The 21,760-nt window shown below is 44.2% G+C and overlaps 1 protein-coding gene across 1 annotated transcript in view; it reads left to right on the top strand.

The window, feature by feature from the left end:
* The window catches only part of MORN1 (MORN repeat containing 1), a 1,183,152-nt gene that overhangs the window by 14,191 nt on the left and 1,147,201 nt on the right, over window positions 1–21,760 (top strand). The window contains exons 2-3 of the mRNA XM_078640924.1: window positions 11,291–11,362; window positions 14,758–14,856. Coding sequence (XP_078497050.1) covers window positions 11,291–11,362; window positions 14,758–14,856 — 171 coding nt within the window. The remainder of the gene's footprint in view (window positions 1–11,290; window positions 11,363–14,757; window positions 14,857–21,760) is intronic.

Below are 21,760 nucleotides of genomic sequence, written 5' to 3'. Positions count from 1 at the left end.
TTTGTGGTTGATAGCACGTGATTGGATAAGGTTTGTTGAACACCATTTCAGATGATGAGGGTACTGGAAGGGTTTCAATGATAGAGCATAGTGGTGAAATATCACTTGTGTTCTTTGTGCGCTTCTTTTAACACGCTGCTCTTCTGTCTTGGTCCTCAAATCACTGCTTCCTTATTCTAGATTCCTGTGCAGAGCAACAGAGTTTATTAAAATAAATGAGCAGATTCAACTCACATGAGCTGGAAAGCATGCAGAAACAAACAAATTTGGATCAGGCTGCCTGGGGATATCACATCTCCAGTTCCTTCCTGAAAGCAGGTATCTGAAATACAAACGAAATACATGGGGAATGAATTGGAACTCGGGGTACTGTTGAAGATAAAGCTCTGACATCCATAGTGTGGCGTGGGAATTTGAGTTCAAAGAGTTGGTTGCTCTTGGGAGAATGCAGCAACCTTTTATCTTAGCTCAGGTCTATGCTGCTGTTCCACATGCGTTGTTCCAGATTTGCCCTGCCATACAGAAGTCTCTTATCGCTTCACCTAAGATGCATTGCTATGGTGCAACCTGCAATGTTCTTAGTTTCATTTTCCATATTGGGATCCAGAGAACCTCCCCGAGGGGAAACCACTCTGAGACCGCTTTCACCAACTTCAAACAGTGCTCGATTAACATCTCAGCCTGGATGACTGACAACTGTTTGAAACTGAATACTGATAAAACAAAAGTTCTGTTCTTCAATCGGCCATCTCCACCAAAAGCTGAACTCTCGTGGCCAACGGAACTCAATCCCCATCCTCTTCCAGTACCTTCTGCAAGAAATCTAGGGTTTAAATTTGACTCCGCCCTCTCAGGGAAAGCCCAGATTTGCCAAGTCTCATCCACATATTTCTGGAAGCTAAAAACCCTGAGGAGATTCCTTCATCTCCTACCAATGAACTGTAGGAAAACGGCGGTTCACGCACTGATCACCTCCCAATTAGACTACACCAATAGCCTATACTTTGGTCTCCCAGACTACCTCATCAGAAGGCTGCAGGTCATTCAAAATGCAGCCACCAGACTCATCAGAAATGTGCCTATCCGCCATCAGATCTCCCCACACTTGTGCATCCTACATTGGCTACCTGTTAGAAAGAGGATTGCATTTAAGGCTCTGACCCTTGCCTACAGGACTTTCAGAGATTCTGGCCCCAATTACTTAAAGCTCAGACTGCCCAAATACATTCAAACTAGGACACTGAGGTCTAATCACCAGGGTCACCTAGCCATGCCCTGCTTCAAAAAAGCAAGATTAGGCGCTCGCTCCTTCTCCTTTAAAACCACCTCTCTTTGGAACTCCATGCAGAGCACCTCCGAAAGGCCAAATCAGAACCTTTATTCAGGAAGACTCTTAAGACCTGGTTTTTCGGTCTACCTTAGAGCCACCCCCACCTGGCACGACCACTCTGCACCCGCTGTCAGCGCCAGGACACCTCCGTCGGAGGTAGCCGCACGCTCTACAAGCTGCATTAATAATAATAATAATGCAATGCCCTTTGATGCTTGATCCAAAATGAATATCTCTACGTACCAGTCTTTGTAAGTATTCTGTATTTTCAGGTTGGGATAGAACAAAATCAATATGAGGATAGGAATTGTGTGGACAGAGAAAATAAATATTGTCTGTTGTTTCCATGGGTCGTGCACTATAATTCAATAAGGTTTAGTTTACTCATTATTTCTAGTAGTGTGGTAAAGGTCCTTCCCCGTTATGTTCCCAATTTTGTAGAGCTGTCTGAAGTTGCATCTAAACTAAGTCAAAATGTGCCTTGTAGAATATCAGATGTTCATTGTGGATGGTCAACAAATCGGAATTCTCCATGACGAAAGAAATGTCATTAATAATCAGGGCATATGTATGCAGAAGCTTCCATGTAATGTGCCTGTTTGGCTACATATCTTTCTAGAGGGTCTTTAATAATTGAATCAACTGTCTGGGGAATATCTGTACTAATCCAAAGTAAAAAAGTAAAACTCATCTGGTAGGGTAGTTGAATGTTGAATACCAGTGTTGACACTGCCATTTGGTGCTTAACGTACCACTTGTGTAAAATGTGTTTCTTGTAGTATTAGAATTTGTATTACTCCTTCATAGGTAGAACGAAATTCTGGCTTTTAACCACTCCGTTCACTCTGCGTAAACTTTAGGATATTTTAGTATAGTTTTTATTTATTAAAGTTGCTGAAGCTAAGTATTTTGTCACTTTGCATTCTTCTCTTAACTCTCAGAAAACCTGTGTCACTTCCAAATTAAAGCTACACCCCTTCCCGAAATTTCCCGATGGGGCTGTGTCCCACACTTGACCACATAATTCCCAAAAAGAAAAGATCGTACACAAACCAACCCGCCCACCTGCTTACCAACATCCAGAAGAAACAACCATTGGCATAGCCAATAGGTCTCGCCTTTGGGACCTTATAAGTGTTTAGTTATTCAGCACAATATCCTTGGTGCAACAACATCAACTGTTGCATGGCTAAACACTTACATGGTCAGTGACTGGCTGCCGCCCCCTCCCTATGACCGCACCGACCCCCGGACACATGAACATGAAACATGGTTATCTTTGGAAGGCGGGGGTCGCAAGACCCCCCGGCCGCATTTATTAAGATATAAAACAATACATTTTTAAATGCACGATAATCAGTTTATACAAAAAATCAGCAGGACATTAGATACAAGATTGTCAGCAGGTGTGAGAGACTATCCTTAACAAAAACTCTAATACAGATTGTTTCCTAACCGAATCTAACATCCTCATCTGAAATTTTGTATACTAACATTTCTGGCCATATGGCAAGGCCGCTAACCGGTGTCAGGTCCTACTAGCTGCGCCTCACCAAAAGATGTGCGCATGCGCAGCCGGGCTCGGTAATTACCCGGTCCACGCCGTGAACTCCATTTACCCACTAAAGGAGGGCCCTTACTCTGCGCCATCCGCTGACGTCAGAAGTATGCGCGCGCGGGGTGGCTACCAGCCTAAGGAAAGCGTGACTCCTCCAACCCGCGCCCCTTTGAAGTACCAGTTACCTTGCCCCTGAAGTTCTAGGAGGGGCCAATGGCCCCTCCCCCTGGGCAGGAACCTCTATAGGATGATGCCCGCCCCCTCAGACCTTAAAATAGCTGCTCACCGGTTATGACCTTACCGCATGCCCCATTCCTAATAAATACGACGACCTATGGGAAAAAATTCTAAAGGACAACTACACTGACTAAGTTAACCATCAGGCATAACACCGTAGAGCTACAAAAGGGAAAAAAGGCCTAAATACCATTGCAACCAAATAACATATTACCATACCATTAACTAAACGGGGAAAAAATTCCTAAGAGAAAGCCTCACAAGCAAAATACACAAATAAAACAATTTTCTACGCATGGAAAAATGTGCCTAACAAACATCATAGCAAATTACAAACTGAATCAGACTAATAATGTATACAACACCGCATCGTTCCAGGGATGGTGGGTGGGAAAACAAGAAGCCCCGAGCGCGGGGCACAACCGTTGTGGGGGAGCGTCCAGGCAACAAGGGGTCACCTGGGCGCTCCCTGCTTCTTTATCCTCGAGGGGCCCGGGGGGCGGCACGCCCCCTCTCCCAACCCCTCCTGCAGCCCGCCTCCCTGACCCGGATGTCGCTTAATGCCATCCGGGTCAGGGAGGGCGCTAACCAATCGGTGGTAGGGGGCGCCCCAGAGGACACGCCCCACCATCGAGAGGACAGAGGAGAGGAGCGGTCGCCGCACCGCCATGCGGGCGGGGGGGCCAAGAGCCCCCCCTTTTCATAAGGTCCCAAAGGCGAGACCTATTGGCTATGCCAAAGCTTGTTGGTGCTTCTGCACATTGCTTGTTTATCTTTATGGATGCTTTTGGCACGTCAAGAGTGTCTCTCTGCCAGGGAGCATGAATTTAGACCTTTCAGTAACAAAGCATTTCAGTAGCACACATTGTATTTTGTGTGACGTCTGTATGGTAAAGGACAGTGTATTGAGAAAGTTAAAACTGTGTTTCAAGCTTAATTGGCACAAGCACTCAGACTCGCTCTCTATTAACATGAGGTCACAAACATGGATGTTTGTCTTCCAACTCAGGGTGGTCCAGAAAGTAAAATTACGTGTGACCGTAAGGTTTCAATTTTGAAATCTTGGCAAACCAAAATGTACTTCTGCTTGTATGGTATGCATCACAAAGTGTTACGAAGAATAATACTGGAGTTATTAACAGTGCTTGCTGCAGAAAATTGGGCAGATTCCTGGTGCTCATTACAAACGTAAGTATTGTCGACTAAACGTGTGGCGTTGCTTTAGCTGACCTCGAAAGGTTAAATGGCTGAGACGGCACTTACCTGATTTGGATCTGTGACAAGCACACATAAACCCAAGTGCCTTGCCTGTGAAAGAAAAAGTCTGAATCATGCCTCTTTATATTTAAACATGGTGCTTAGACGTAAGTACAGGTGCTGCAAAAAGCTGAGCTGTCTTACCAAACAATGATGACAGTATGAGCACTTCCCTCTGCCATTACTGGAAAGACCACGGGTTGAAGACATTCAGAAGAGGCAGACAAAGGGCTACCCCCCATGCGTCATGAAAAGGAAGGAAGTTGATTTCTGTAGCTACTTAGAACATGTGCTGTGGTGTCATCCTCACAGCTGTACAGCTGCTCTGGCTTTTCTGAAAGGTTTTTCTGTGAAAATATGACATCATTAAAAATAATTAATTTATTTTCCTTCAAAATGTGTTATGGCTCTGAAACGGGAGACAACCATTACAACGCGGTCTTTACGACGCACTACCATTACGACGCGGTCATCACAACGCAAGTCGGAGTTCAGCTGGGGGTTTCAATTGTACAGTATGAGGCGCTCACACAGTGCAAAAAGTAGTAGTGATGATGGACAGAATGTAGAAAGGTTTGGACGGTGCTGACAGTATAGAGGGAAACCCTAAAGTCTCTCTAAGGTGGTCAGGCACAAAATGCCTGGACCCTGAACAAAATAAACAGCAGGTACTGTGCACACGTTTGATAAAAACAGTATTAGTAATACAGTAGTTCTAGACAAAGAGAACCGTGAACGTTGTTGATGAAGTGAAGATAGTCTGTAATGTTAAATATTGGTCTTTATTTCTTTTTTTCTTGTTTTACAAACGCCAGCCGACACGTGTTTCATCAACAGGGCAGAAGCCTGTTACTCATCAGGGCTGTGGAAGGCGGCAAAAAGAATATCAGGGTATGGTGATCGCAAGGTGTATCCAATTGTATTGGAGGTCAGCAGGGATAAACGCTGATCGTGAGGACGCCAAGCAGTCGGGTATGACTGTTGCGGGTTGACCTTGAACAAGTGACTTCGCTCCGGGCCGTAGTCTGGCAGTGATTATGCTCAGACGTGAGTCCCTTGCTCACTTTGCACTGGATTCAATCAAGCTGGGCAGAAGACGGCTGTAATTCCAGAAACCGGTCCTCGGAAGCTTGTCTCCGGTCCAGGGAAGGCATGGCTTGGCAGTTCGGGCTGGACTGTTCCCATGAGGCACAGGGTCAGACTGATTTGCATATAGCCATGTCTGAACTGGGGTGGCAGAGTGGGCTAAAGAATGGTGGTGGATCAAACCCAGATCTGTTGACTGGGTGTGAGTGTTTGATTGGTTCAGATGCTCCGTCCATCACCACCCCCTTTTGTACCATCTTGTTAGCAAGAGACACCAGACGCTGGATTCGTACATGGGCGGCTCAGCAGAACAAGACGTGTGGCGGAGTAGTGCTAATGACTCGTGAAATAAGATGGCGGCTGCGCGCGTGCACGCTCGCATGAACGCAAGCGCTAGGCCAGCCAGTAGCACTTTGAAAACTCACCTACTAAATGTCTCGCAGAGCAATGCATGCACTGACTCAGCGAGACCTAAAAAGGAGAAATAGATTAAGACTAATAACATTGAGAGAAACTTTCCCGGGTCTGAGTATGCCTAGGTCTCTACCAGAGGGAGAACTCGATGCTGTTTACTGATCCCAGTTGCATTCTACAAGCAGGAACAAATCAAATGCTTAACACAATATATTTACCTACTGTGTATCGGGGACTGCGCCAACATGGTTAATCTGTATATGGAGATTCTGTGTGCTGGTATTGGTGTGTACACTTGTTGTGGCATGTCAAATTACATAAATATTTTATATGTCACAGTCTTATGATTCCTGTGCTTCAATATATTTGAGTGTATTCTCCTCGTGTTCACAGATGGGTTTCTTCCTTTGTACATTGGTGTTGAACTTAAAATACAAAGGCTCCCCTCCTATCAACCTTCACACCATCTGTCACCCTCCTGGTGATCGCGCCCTCTTTGCAGAAGTGTTATCTGACCTAATAACTCAGCTCTCCTTAACTGACATGAAAAATGTGCTCTTGGGCGATTTCAACATCCATTGGAACAAGTCTGAATACACCGCAGTCCGGCTACTAGCGAACCTTCTTGAAATAAATGACCTTAAGCAATTCTGCAATGAACCAACACACATTAAAGGCTCCACTCTAGGTGTGAGTATCACTAACTATGAACTGATATTGCTCAGTTCCATTTCACCTATTGACTGGTCTGACCATCATCTCATTTTGTTCAATATCAATACCCAGGTCAGACCCCACCTAGACTTAACAAAAAATCCTAAGCAGGGGACAAGATACCTAAAACAAGTCTCAATCACCGAACTGGAATCCAAGATGTGTGCTGAAATGCAACATCACCCCCTCACGCTTACCGCTGATGATCTCACTACACACTATAACACAGGGATGTCGGAAGTTCTTGACCAAGTTGCACAGCCCAAACTAAAACAACCAAGACCAATCCAATCAAAATCTTGTTTTATCTCAGATCCCAACAACGAGAGAAAACAACACAGACAAGCTGAAAGGACATGGAGACAAAACCCCTTGACAATCCACCTAGCACTACTTAGAACTACAAGGCTGTCTTATAAGAAACAAATTTTTTAGAGAAAAAGCCTCTTTCTTCCACAACAAACTGGAACGTGCAAAGAATAGACCAAGGGAGCTCGTTAACATTGTTAAACTTCAAACCGCATCCTCACACCCACATGAAATAATCGCCAATAATGAACGATGTGAAGAAATTGCCTGCTTTTTCACAGACCAAGTCACAAAAATTGAGCAATCCTTCTTACAACTGACTTATCTACCCTCCATCCTAGGCATCCTCACCCACCCACCTCCTTCCATGGCAGCTCCAATCCCTGAACTCACCAATGACCAAATGGCACCAAAAGGTACTTACGGCAACCATAATCACACCCAACTGAAAAATAATGCCAGCTGGTCTGACTTCAAACCCATGACAGAAATTGAAGTCTTCAATATTATCGAGAAATTAAAGCCCACTTCACACACGAAAGATCCCCTCCCATCCAAGATTGTACAAAATCTCAACCACATCATTGCCCTGTACTGGAAAAAATCCTCCAACTTAGACAAATCACACCCACTCTCAAAAACCCCAAGGCTGACCCTAATGATCTCAACAACCTCAGACCTATCTCCAACCTCTCGTTCCTAGCCAAAGCTATGGAAAAATGTGTCTTACAGCAACTTAACCATCATATAGGGGAATTCAATCTACATGATACCTTCCAATCAGGGTTCAGGAAAGGCTGCAGCACTGAAACTGCCATACTCATATCGCAGATGATATCCACAGATCCTTAGACAATGATGACACAGGCCTACTCATCCTACTTGACTTATCAGCGGCCTTTGATTCCGTAAATCACCCAACCTTACTTAAATTGCTGAAGATCCGCTCTAGTATCAATGGCAGAGTCTTGAAATGGTTCACTTCATACCTACAATACCAATTGCAACAAGTCAATATAACCTTCTGCCTATCTAATCCCACACATGTCACACTTGGTGTGCCCCAGGGCGCAATTCTCTCTCCTTCCCTTTTCAACCTCTTCATGGAACCCCTTACATTCACCCTGAAGCAAGCAGGGATAAAATATTGCCTATATGCTGATGACACCCAGCTCAATTACAAAATCAAATCACCTAGTGACATCCTACATCTTGACGCCACTCTAAGCAAGATAAAATCTTGGTTCAACTCTAACCACTTAAAGCTAAACCCCAACAAAACAAAAATCATTCTGTTCTCCCCGAAAAGCAACCACCTACCTATCCACGAATGGCTGACGAGCTGAATGCATTAAATTGTTCTCTCACTTCGTCCAACTCAGCAAAGTTCCTAGGCTTCATCCTGGACAAGAACATGTCAATGAAGGATCACATCAAAAACTCAGCCAAAGGAGCACTTTACACACTTAAACACCTCAAGAAAATTAAACCATTCATTCCCTCTGATGATTTCAAAATGGTGGTCCAATATCTCGTACTCTACAAACTGGACTATGGAAATGCCATCCTCACAAGAATGCCGAAAACTCACCTCACCCCCCCATTAGATCAGTTCTAAACTTGGCGGCCTGGCTCATAACAGATGTTAAATGGTTTGAACACATCACACCAGCCCTCAAGTTTCTCAATTGGCTACCCATCGAAGGAAGATGTACTTTCAAGACTGCCTGCATCACCCACAAAGCCCTTCACTCACATACCCCCAACTATTTAGACAACAAGCTCACGAAAGTTAGAAAAACCAGAACTTTGAGACGTTACAACTCACTTCTTCTCGTACCTCCCAAACTAAAAAGGAAATCAACCCAGACTCGCTCTTTCTCTGGAAATGCACCCAACATATGTAACTCTTTACCTAGAGAACTACGATGCAACTCCTCCTTCTCTTGCTTCAAAAGAGACCTGAAACTCCTCCCCCTCACCAAATACTTTAACACTTAAGCATACTGAACTTTGTTATTATCTCTCTTTACAGGTCTCGGCCTCTGTTAAAGACAGTTGTTTGTTTGTTTCTGCTGTCTATTATGTGTTTCTCTACCGTAACATACACTGTTCTTATTGCCTCATACTGTAATCGACGCTCATTGCCTAACAATTTTGTTTGCTTATTTTATGTGTGTTTCTAAAATTGAATATGTCTTGCATATTATGGTAAGCGACCTGATTATACTGTGTTCTTCTTGATCATGTAAAGTGCTCTGAAGACCTCTGGTCCAGCTAGCGCTATATAAAACCTATTAATAGTACATCAATTCGAAGTTTAGCTGGAGGTAACAGTGCGCAGGCAATGTGTTTGTTGTGGAGTTTGTGTTTAAATTTCCCAAAGGCCTCTTCTGTATTCCTCCACTGAAGTCAGGGCAGAAGGAAAGCCTTTTGCCATTGTAATCTCTTTTTTGGGTCGGTATCTTGAGGAGCTTAACTTTATCTTTGTACTTTTGCATGCTGATCATTATTTTTCTCTGAAAGGGGGAACAGGACGCTGCTTGTGCATGGGGGTCCTTTGTGTCCTTCATTAGAATACTGCAGAGAGACTCTTGATCCGTTAGGAGTTTTGGCAGGAAGTCCCAAAGAATGAGTCCTTTGTACCTTTGAGTAGTCCTAGAAGTCTAACATTATTTTTTCTGTGACTTGTCCTCTGAGGGCTTCATCTAAGTGGAGAGATGACTTTATCTTGGGTGTGGGCAGCAGAATGAGTTAGAGCAGAGATGAGTTTCAAGAAGTTGAGAAGTGGAGGTTAGATCAGTCGAACCAGGCGTTAAGATCATTCTTGATGCAGATGTTGTGGTTTAAGGTGCTGTCTCTAGTACAGAGGATGAACTTGGAGGGGAGGAGCTGGTTACTGAGAAGCAAAGGCAGTTGGAGAAAAAAGATTTGGAAGAAGTATTGGTGAGTTGTGAGGATACTTAGACAGGAGAAGAAGTTAAACATTTGAAAATGGAAGTAGTATTAGGAGTTGAAGGGCCATGTTCCTGTTTAAAGAGATTTACTTGTGCTTACAGGGTTAGCTGGGTTTGGGAGATGGTGATCTGGAGTTGATTAATGCAGAAGGGAAGAAAAGAGGAGTTAGAAGCTATGGAGCACCGGGGAGTTTATGGTCATAAGACAAGCCAAGGATGATGGAGACAATTTGGCTTAGATGGATTGGTGGAGGGCAGAGTAGAGAAGGAGTGGCGCAGTCACCTGCTTTTTTAAATTAGGCTAAGGAGTTGTGGAGTGTGTGTTGCAGCTGAAGACAGGACATTGATAATTCTGAAGAGGCAATTAATGGGGTGCGGAAGAAGGTCACTGTGTGGTTAGGCTGAGTGAGTGTGAGAGGAGGGAAGGGGAAGATAGGGTATCCCTCCAAATCCCAGTAGGATGGCGGTAGGGTGCAAGAGTGGAAACTGGAGGAAGTGGGGCATAAGAAGCTAAGGTAGAAGGTGATAAGTGAATAGTAAGTTGCAAACCCAATAAGAAAGTGTTAGCAAAGTTGGTATGAAAGAAAGTAGGAATGGGAGGAATGGAAGAGGAGGAAGTGGCAGGTGGGTAGAGCAACCAAAGTGAAGGGTCAAATGTAAGTGTCTTTGTAGTGTACCTGAAAACACAAATTATTCAAAAACTGATTGCATAATATTTCTCCACTCTTGAAATGCATACAACTTCTGTAGCTCAGATCTATATTTAAACCTCATAACAATTTTTCTCAGCCATATTAATCATAACAAATTGTCTTAGTAACATATGCCTCTTTTCCACTTAATATATCTTAAGCATGGAAGAAGAAAGATGGCTCTGCCAAGTGTTAATTATCGGATATTAAAGCTGGGAAAAAAGTGACTGTTACACTTAAAAAATTATTAGAAGATTTGATCATTTTTTATAGTAGGACATTCAGTGCTCAAAAATAGTTTGCACGGAACTGCCCCTTTGAGGGCTTGTTTCACAAGGGGCCTTGGGGAGTCTCCGCCCTAATGGCGAAGTCTCTGCAATGAAATTCTCACTGTGGGGATTCTGCCCTGAGTGCGGAGACCCCCACAACTGCAGGGCCTCCACCATGACTGCGGAGGCCCTGCTTGAATCGGGCCCTAAGCTTTTGCGTTAAAGGATACAATAGAGCCAAGATGATAATGATCCTTTTTAGTGTTTCTGGCCAGCGAGATTGTTTTGTGTCAGATCTAAGGTTCTTTAAGGAAATAGATGATGTGTTCAAGGATTAGTTTACTTCCCTCCTCACATGCAGATGGATGTTATCATAAAAAATCAAGGCAATGCAGAATTATTTTAAAATGCTTATTTTGAAAACTATTTGTCATTTATTTTCAGAGCATGTTTACTATTTTTTGCAGGGTTTGGGATTTACATTTACCCCAATACTTTCTTTCGCTACGAAGGACAATGGAAAAAAGGAAAAAAACATGGTAAGTTTTCCATTTTCACTGAGGGCCGGCGCCCCCACAACCTATGATTTGCTTTTCTTATCTTGCTGATGTGACTATATCGAAATCCCATTGTAAAGTAATCTAGTGTATTTCACATCGCCCTCTCTGTGTACCTTCCACCCCTTTCAATCATGGGTCCAATCCCCAGAGTGTCAGTCCCAGCTCCTTCGAAGGCCTTATATGACCAAAGAGCAAAGGTTCATTTGGGTTTGTGGTAGTGGATGAGGCGTGTTCCAGCGGTTGTAGATGTGAAAGACTGCTTAAAAATGGTAGAATGGGAAGAGTTGGGGAAGATATGTAGACTAGTAGAGAATTGTGGGTGTGCCAGAAAAGTGTATGAGAGAGCAAGTGGTAGAGGCAGAGACATAGAGTTCAGAGTGTAGTTGAGAGAGAGAGAGAAGTTGGTAAGAAGTGGACAAAGATAGACCAGAAAACTGATGCAAGCATGTGGACGCGGTGGAGATCGAGCTTGAGGCGAAAGGATGCAAAGTAAACTTGAGCCTGCAACTGGAAGTGAAGAGGTAAGAGGAGAATGGGTGGAGGTTGGAGTGAGAGAATGAGGGATGTCTGAGTGGAAAAGCAAGAAAGTGAAGGGACCGAGGTAGAGCAGTGTAAATGATGTAAGTGGAAGATAGGTGTTGGAGTGGAGGTGAGAGTGCAAGAAGTGGATAATTCTGGTGGGAAAATGTGGTAGGGTGAATGTGAGGCCGGGAGAGACGGAAGTGAGAAAAAGGCAACAGTGGTGTTGTGAGAATCACTCGGTGAAGACCGAAGTGAAAACTTGAGCGAGCCAGAGGTGACCCAAGGGTGTAGTTTTGGGGGAGGGGGGTGTTTGGGGTGTTACACCCCTCCCCCAAATAAATGCATTTTTGCCTGAGAGTTAGGTCTGGGGGGCCCAGAGTCGAGTCTCCTATGGCTTTTGATGGTTTTTCGTCCTTATTTGACCAAAACCCTTTAACTTTTTTTAAAATCAGAAACTTAGACAAATCAGTACTAAATCTGTTCCTCATCGGAAAAGTGCATACCAATCCTTGGACATCTGATCCCCTCACCCTTTGGCATACTGTTTTTTGGTGGGGAAATTTGTGATTCACCCCCACCGAATCTAACAGACTAAGCTACGCCCCTGAGGAGACCTGTATCAAGGGTATTTGGATGTACCTTCTCTGATGTGCCCTCTGCCCTTCAACCTCTCAGCTTTCATTGTCCTGTAACACATCTGTAAATATGTGTGAGAGAGAAATGGAGAGGAGTGTAGGACTGAGCAGGAGATGGTGTCTGGAGGATAGCTTGAACAGTAATTGTTGTGGGTGTATTGCTAATGTTGGGTATATGATGATTAGTGCGCGCCTACCATGAATATGTTTCATGAGTTTATGTCATTATTTTTTTATTTCCTGAAGGGTTTGGAAGGAGGCAAAAGAAGAGCAGATAAATACGTTTAAGAGGAATTTTGGAGGCTAATGGTGGATGCTGATGATTGATATGAGAATTATTGTGGTATACGTGTAAGGAGTCTTCATAATACGATTTAGCTTCTAAGCTGGAAAGCTGGAGGCAGAAAAATGGGGTATTTAGACAGAGTGGGATAGGAATCTGACAATTTCATCCTGTGGGTATGGAAGTATGTAGTGCAGGGTGCGTAGGTAGCAGAAACATTTTTTAAATATGTTTTACAATCTTTTTAATTGCTGTTGAGATTCGTGAGTATCCCCTTCTTTTCTCCCTGTTCTAGCTGAAGTGGGACACAGTCTTGTGCTGAAAACACATTGGTTGGGGTGGGGGTCGGGGGGAAGGTAATTTGGCTCTCAAAGTTGAGGAATCCTTGTCTTGCCTCAACCACGGGTCGATGAGTCCACCCATCAATGGCTGTCTTTTGCAGTTTGGGTGTTTTTTAAGATGTTTGTCCTGGTGGCAGGGTGTGTGTGTGGTGATCTCAGCATGTGGTGTGAAGGTTTGATGAAGGTCTTTTTCTAATGACCTGTCTGTGCGTGGTAGGTGGGTTATTTTGTACGTGTCAGCCTCCTTTTGTTATTGCTGTTGCTTCCTTGGTACCAATATCTGGAATTGATGTTTAAATAGGTCCTATTACAGAGATTCCATGCTAGATGTCAGTGGTCAGGTTGGATGACATTTGTGAGCTTATTCGTGAAGGAATGTTTGTTACGGTACATGGTATGTACTATGTGTGATGTAGATGGTCGTGAAGTTGACTCATTGTCTTGTTGGTTGCCAGTGTTGCTCAATTAAAGTGCAGTAGATGTTTTCTCATTGTTGCCTTCATAGTAAAAGTCAGTTACTGTGTTTTATACTTGTTGCAGTCGTCTTATGAGGTCAGCCGTAAGCCACATAAAAGTGTTTTTGCATTGTCCAGGAATGAGAGGACAAAGGATAATATGGCCCATGTTTTGTTGGCGTATCAAGTGTGTGGCCTAGGGTGTATTGGTGGAAGAAACATGTTTTGACTGCATTGTTGATCTGGTGCTGTGACTATAGTTTCGAGCTCTGTTTTACTTATTGGACTGACCTTTTGAGGGTCCTAGACTGTGTCATTAACCCCATGCCCATTGAAAATAGCAGCAAGATGAGAATTGTGTTGTTTTATCTGGTGAAAAAAGATGGCTTTAGGGCAACCATGCCACTTAGCCGCAGTGAGGGCTATGTGGGAACTATCTTTCACTTGTGTCCCACCAGGTATGCCTGGAATATGCGTTGCTATGCTAGTTCACAATGTGTTTGATTTTGCATAATGTATTTATTTTAATAAAATAAAACATTTTTATAGCACTTTTTGGGGATAACACACACACTTAAATATCATATCGGAGACTTTATGCTTTCTTACGATATTTACCACTGGACTCGTTGGTTGTATGTACGTTTTATGTTACGTCATATGTGTGTGCTCACTCAAGATTTCTTTACTCAAACGGGACATCTGCATAAAATGTCCTGCATCCGCATACCACTGAGCAGTGGGTTTAAATAGTAACTAAAAACCCCTCCTTTGTGGTGTTCATCTTTTTCCTAAATGAGCGGTAAAGTGGTCAAAGGTAGTAATTGACGTAGAACCTACTGCCAATGTCTGGTCACCAAAAGTTTAAACATTTTCATGAAGAGGTTGTATTTTTTTGATGTTTTTATCTTTCTAAAGTGTGAAATATTTGTGTGCCAGAAGTCTCTTTAAATCTCCAACCTAATTCAACAAGGGTTCGTGATTGCCATTGGAGAGTCAGTCTGTTATATGAGAACCAGAGCTAATTAGGTGGTTCACAAATGAAGATGCACAGAAAATATCGCACCTCATCCGCTTTGCGGGGCATGCTCAGGCGCATCAAACATGGCCCTAACATACATCTTGGCTTTCTTCCTAGGTCACGGAAAGCTTTTACTTAAGGACGGCAGTTACTATGAAGGAGAGTTTGCAGATGGTGAGATCGAAGGCAATGGATTGCGATATTGGGCCGCCTCTGGTCAGTAATTTTTTTCCATTACATTTTCACCCATAAAAAGAACACATTTTAAACAAGTAATAATTTTTTTATGCCCAATTAAAAAACTGCTTTGTGGTACTTATTAAGATCTGTCAAGATTTAATTCGTAAACCTGGAATTTTAGGGTCATGCGTCTTACTGTTCCAAATTGAATCGAGCTGGTGTTGGAATTTCCACGTCGTAAAGAACAAAACAAAGAACAAAAACCCTTTTTTCATATGAGTTGGGGTATTGTGGGTGCCAGAGATGGCGCCTGTGGTTTAATTCGAGAAAGCCTGAAGCAGCTGACCCTAGTTGTTCGGGATGGTGCATTTGAGTTTTGAAGTGAAAGCTTTATAGGTATGTTATGTTGAACTGTTAATGGAACCGAGAAACTGCGAGAAGACCAAGGTAATTTCTTTCATGCCCTATCCACATGGGATTGTTTATCAAATATTGGTTATTGGCTCCGTTCTTCACTCACTTTCTGTATTTTTGCATCCCCATTTTGGTTGGCCCAATTCAACAAATACAAATTACAGACGTTAGTAAGAAATCGACTGTCATAGCATTACTCCTACATTTGGAGCAAATTCCTGACTTTGTAGGGTTTCACGCAGTGTCTCGGGAGCACCCCCAAAAAATTCACAATGGATATCGTGCGGTCGACATGAATGCAAAGTTTGTGCATGCATAATTACTATTAGATCGCAAATTTATATGCTCAAATTAATTACATATACACATTTTCGCATTTCCTTTTTTCTCCATGGGAAAAATATTTGTTCCTCTGCCAAAATCCCTTCCTTCTATATTCCCTTCCCCATTCTATCCTACCTCCAACAAGAACAAATGCACACACATGAAGCAGGTTGGAAAACTCACTATCCTGAACAGTAATGCGAAGACCCTCAACGTAAACATGTGAATGTAACTATTCTGTCATGGCGGCAGAAGGTTCACATTAGTACGAATGCACAATTACACCAGTCGTGATTCAGTTTACAAGGATGTGGATGTGCTTTTTTGCACACCCAAGACTTAGATGCACAAAGATATATGTGAACTTGGGCCTGACGAGCTACATTCTTTTCCTATCTCCTAATCCACCTGCTTGTTTCATTTTAATTGCATTAAGGCATTTGTATAGTGCTCACTACCCCTAGCGGAGTGGTTGTCCACATGGGTAGCACGCTACTCCTTGTAGGTGGTCATGGGAAGTGTATGGTATGGTCTTGCTACTCAACTGTAATGTTTATGAATATCAAAGAAGTTCTCATAATGGAGCAGGAAAATCTGTTTTCTTGAAATCCTCATTCTCCACCATGGATACCTTTAGCTAAATTCTTAATCAACCCACTTTCACCTGATAAGACCTAGAGCACAGGTTGAATGTGTTCAGTTGTATCCTTATCAGCTCTTACTATGACAATGTGGCTCTTACTAAGTGAGGAAGGTTCCTAATGTATCCAGTTCATTCTTAGTCTGTCCTCCCTCTGTCTCTTATTATATTTCTCATTTAGAAGCCAGAGACTTTCTGCAGTGGTATATGATGATAAGGGCGCATGAGGTACGGAATTGATGAGACTGATTACATTATCCTTCCACGTCGCTTCTGAGTCTCATCTAATGGACCCCTTCCATTGCCCTGTTTTGCTGTAAGCACTGCTTAATTTGTGAAAGAAAAAGTTCCGGTGCCCGAAGCTCTGCCCAGAAGCCCGCAGCCGGTGCAATTAAACATCGATGCAGCAAATACCAAGGCTGGTAGCCTTAAGTCCACCAGTGGCAAGGAGCGAGATGAGCTAGGTCCACGGGCGTGGTGGACATTTTGATGACTGTGTGACTACCAAGTACACAACCCCCTCCTTGACCAGATAACTGGTATCCCCTAAAATGTAGGATTGTTCCATTAAGAAGGCCGAGGCCCCAGTGAGAGTCTCCTGGGTGTTTGAAACATCTGGTGTAGTGCCACATAAGGCACAGTAGGCCTCTATTCTATGTTTAGGGATCCAAGAGCCCTGATGAATGCCCCAGACCAGATAGTTATTGTGCGCAGAAACATGTTTGCTAGTATGAGACGGGTCTGAACCAGCCGCGGCCCGTGGAGGGAGTTCGGTGGGGCAGGGAGGCGGTGCGGGGGAGGGGCAGGGTGGACAGTGGTAAACACCGGAATATGGACAATTGCAGGTAAGTAAACAATTTAAAAAATAAAACGAATTTCGTAGCGCGAGCTGCGTCGCATTTTACGATGCATGGTGCGCTACGAAATTCGTTTTATTTATTAAATTGTTTACTTACCTGCAATTATCCATATTCCGTTGTTTACCACTGTCCACCCTGCCCCTCCCCCGCACCGCCTCCCTGCCCCACCGAACTCCCTCCACGGGCCGCGGCTGGTCTGAACCATTGTTCTCTAGTTACTCGCCTGGTATAGTGTTTTAGATATACCTAGAGTCCTCACTAGTAAAGTTGATAGTTTTATTGAAGAACTCCCTCCTTCGAGCAGGTTGATTCCGCCCTGGTGGTATCATCCTACTAGGGTGGGGATTGGTTGCCGATGATGAAGCATGACACTATTATGACTTTGAAGCATCCTCTTCCATAAAGGATGGCTTTCTCACTGGACCTGACAGAAACCTTTTTTGTCTGTTGGGTAGAAGTGCTGAACACTTCCCTGTAGTTTTGGAAGTTGTGTTTTTGTGACCTTCTGCTTTCTTGTATTTTCGTACCTTTGTGTGTTGTGCTTGATACTTTGGAGGGAGGTACATGAGCCTATCCTCCACCTCTGTTGTTTGTGATTAAGCCTCAAATCCACCCCATGGCTCTACTCCTCTACAGACACTTCCTGCCCCTTTATCTCACTCTTGCATGTTCCTGCTTTCTCAGTTTATGATGGTTTTGCCATCTTTCTCTTCCCCCGACTTTCAGATATGTGTGTTTTTCCCTCTTGCACGCTGTAAACATCTGAGGCAGAAAAATAATTGCCGGTCCCCAAAAATAGGTGCCAGTGGCACCCATCGGCAACCACCAGCTCAAACTAAGCACTGGCTGTGATCATTGCATAGTGATCCTTTTCTGTAAATTAATGCATCACCCCAGATCAGACAGTTTCCTTTTCGCTATCCAATCGCCATCGACAAATTGCATTGACCTAGGCCGATAGCTCACCTTTTAACCCCCCTATTTGCCATTTGCTTCTCACACCTATTCCTTGTTCACCCGACTCTAAACGTTTTGGACATCTTAACTATCCCATTGTGTAGTAGGGTGGCCAGCCATCTTGTGTTTAACTGCGTTGTCTGTGTCCTGTGCATGCCCTATGTGGGCTGAAGTCCTGCTCAAGCTCCCAGTCTCTTTTCCTGTCTTCTACCACCCTCATGAAAGCTTTCTTTGTAGTTCTGCAGCAGACAAGCCTGTGTCGAAGTCTTGCCCTGCCCTGCCCTGTCAAAGAGAACCAGGATGCATTTAACTTTTTTTCACTGTTCTGTTAACAACTTTGTGGCTTGTTGAACGAGTTGTAAAGCCAATTTGTACTGGTGTCTTTTCCAGTGAGCAGTATATTTGTAATTTCGTCAGGTCATGTGAGGTTTCTGTTGGCCCCTTATACCAAGTCCGCGCCATGTATATTTGACTATTTTCTCGCTCACTATGAAATGAAACAAGCCTACACGGTGTATAGATTGTGTATTCCAGCCACAGTCCAGCTTCATGCAAAATGGGATTTGTTATTCGGCACTCCTCTTTACTAAGCTAGTTGGTCCTTACTTTAAATCGCCTTGTACAATTAACTCCACGTTTAGTGGCGTAGAAGTCATTCATTTTTTTTTCTATTTTCAGTCAATCTGCTGCACTACTATACATAGGCCCTAAAGTGATGTTCACTGACCATGCAGTGTTTCTTGCCCACAGTTCTGGTAATGCTCAGCCTGTTAGTTCTGAAAAAGGTGGCAATGAGATATTGGGCATTCCGAAGCATCAGCCTTCGATGCTTGAGGCCGGGTCTGTTGGCTCAGTGGGCTAATGCGTCCACTGCAGTGTCGTGTGTTTGACCTCATGGTCACAGGTCCAAAACCCCGGCGGGTCCACTCAGCCTTTCATTCATCTGAGCGCCATAAAATCGGTACCATTGAGTTGGGTAACAATACACATCTGTACTTCAGCGCCAAGAAGCCTACGGGCGAATGTGCGCTTTAAAAGTGCACGCTATGTTATATAATGTTATGAGTTGGAGATATTGGACACTGTTTTTCTGACCGATCCATTCAATTATGTGAATGACAGATAACATTATCATTGTCCGGTGTTTATGTGTGCACAGGAGCTTCCAGGGCCATTTGTTCCCTTTGGCTTGGAGTCCAAGTAAACTATGTAGGCTCTTTTTCATGATGATTTGGTTTTCACACAGGATGTTTGACAACGTTTTCTTTATATGACTAGATTTTTTAAAGTGTTGTGCATGTTGTTGCAAAGAAATTTGGTGCTGTTTGACTTATCTTCACAAATCTTTCCCAAAAAAGTCTCATCCCCCTTAGCTTCTTCCTGAAAATGTTCCGGGTGATCCTTCAAGTGGGGAGGGGGGAGGATAAAAAATAGTGGGCACCAAAAATCATTTTTCAGCGATAACACAAAAAGTGCTGAACATAAATACACCACCTTTGACAGAAAGCAAGATCTTGGTCCAGGAAGAGTGTTCTTTGTGATTTGGTGTAAATACGTTCAGTAGTTTTTGAGAATTCAAGGTTAGAAATAATTGTTTATTTTACACTGCATAGGATCTGCAGATCTGACAGATCAAAAGAAATTATCAGATTGGTGCCACTACATCAACAAAGATGTGACGGCAGACATTTTACGACTCGAGGACTCATCCTTAGCCCTCCCAAAAATGATAAAAGAAACTTATAGGGGGGCACCATTCCCCCTGTAGGCCTGGTGAGGAGGGGGGACCAGCTGTCCCCCTCCCCACCACAGCCAAAAACATAATGGACAATTTTTTACTGCGAATTTGCAGAGTATCCGCAGATGTGTGTTAAATTTTTTTTAAAAAGGTGACTCCAGCCCCCAGGGTGGGCCAATGATCTGATGGTCAGTGATTTTATTTTTTTTATGGGGAGAAGGGCATGTGGTCCGCCTCGCAGAGTCTATTTTACTTTTCGTGAGGCAGGGGAATGCGACCTCCACTGCCGGAACCTTTTCCTTAGCCCCTGCGACCCCATCCCCAGGTGCCGCTGTCCTTATTTCGGGTGTAGGGTGAGGGTGTGAGCCCTAACTGCCTGAGCCTTTTTCATGTCCCAGAGACTCCATACCCCAGGACCGCTTTATTTATTTGGGGAGATGATGTGCATCTCCCTCCCAAAGCCTTTTTCAGCCTTTTTCAGACCCCGGCAACCTCATCCCTTAGGGCCACTTCACTTTTTTGGCGAGGGGGCTTGCTACCCCAAGCTCTTTTAGGTCCCAGGGACTCCATCCCCCAGTGCCAAAAGGTTTTTTCTTAAATTGGGTGAGGGGCTTGGGGCATCCCTATCTGAGCAATTCTATGGCCCTGGGGACCCCATCCCCCAGGGCCTAATGGCAGCAGTGTTCCGGGCACCCTATTCCCCAGGATAAAGCAGTTCCCTGCCTGGGAGAGTGTGGTCGTATCTTGCCCACACTCTTTTGGGCAGGGAACACAACTTTACTCCCACCCTGGCGGCAGCACAGAAAAATGATGGTCCTGCCCTGATTGAAGCAAAGTGACTGAGCTTTCTCCTGCCAGTACCATGATGGACACTGGCCAGGGGAGCCAGCTAGGGCTGCAAAGGCACAGGTGGAGTCCCTCTGCGACCCCCCAATGAATTATATGTTGTGGGTGCAATGCATTTTAAAGGGGAACCAACGTTTAAAAAAATTCAATAAAATGTTTGCCTCCTACCATGGTGATGGCAGTGGATCCAGCAAGGGCTGCAGGGCTGTCCTACAGCCCCCAACGAAAGCAAGTAGTTGGTGCACCAGGTGGGCACCCACATTAAACAAGCATTGGAAATGCAATAGGTCTCACATTAGAAAAGTTGGAGTTATTGGTCTTGTAAATGACATATTTTATTTATTTGTTGGTTTTTAAAATTGCTAAATTGATGGCTTTGTCATTTACAATGCCAATAGTTATAACTTTCGCGAATGTGACACCTATAGCATTTGGAATGCAACATGTTTTGTATTTAGGTGACTTAGATGGCAGCTCTGGTCGTTAGGCCACATCTCTAGAGAGCAGGAGAATGCAGCAGGGGAGAGAAGCACAGCAATGCAATAGGTCTCGCATTAGGAAAGTTTGAGCTATTGGTATTGTAAAGGACACATTTTTTATTTATGTGCTTGTTTTGAAAATAGCGAAATTAATAGCTTTGTTATTTACAATGCCAATAGTTTTATCTTTCGCAAATGTGACACCTATTGTAACACAATATGTGTTGTGAGGGTGAGTGAGGGTGAGGGGTTGAGGGTGAGGGGTTGAGGGTGAGTGAGGGTGAGGGGTTGAGGGTGAGTGAGGGTGCGGGGTTGAGGGTGAGGGTGAGGGGTTGAGGGTGAGGGTTGAGGGTGAGTGAGGGTGAGTGAGGGTGAGGGGTTGAGGGTGAGGGGTTGAGGGTGAGTGAGGGTGAGGGTGAGGTTGAGTGAGAGTGAGGGGTTGAGGGTGAGTGAGGGTGAGGGTAAGTGAGGGTGAGGGGTTGAGGGTGAGTGAGGGTGAGGGTGAGTGAGGGTGAGGGTGAGTGAGGGTGAGGGTGAGGGGTTGAGGGTGAGTGAGGGTGAGTGAGAGTGAGGGTGAGTGAGGGGTTGAGGGTGGGTGAGGGTGAGGGGTTGAGGGTGAGTGAGGGTGAGGGGTTGAGGGTGAGTGAGGGTGAGGGTGAGTGAGGGGTTGAGGGTGAGTGAG

This window comes from Lissotriton helveticus, chromosome 5_1 (assembly GCF_964261635.1).
Source record: "Lissotriton helveticus chromosome 5_1, aLisHel1.1, whole genome shotgun sequence".
NCBI lineage: Eukaryota > Metazoa > Chordata > Amphibia > Caudata > Salamandridae > Lissotriton > Lissotriton helveticus.
Note: the sequence above shows the minus strand (reverse complement) of the source record. Positions and strands in the feature narration are given on the sequence as shown.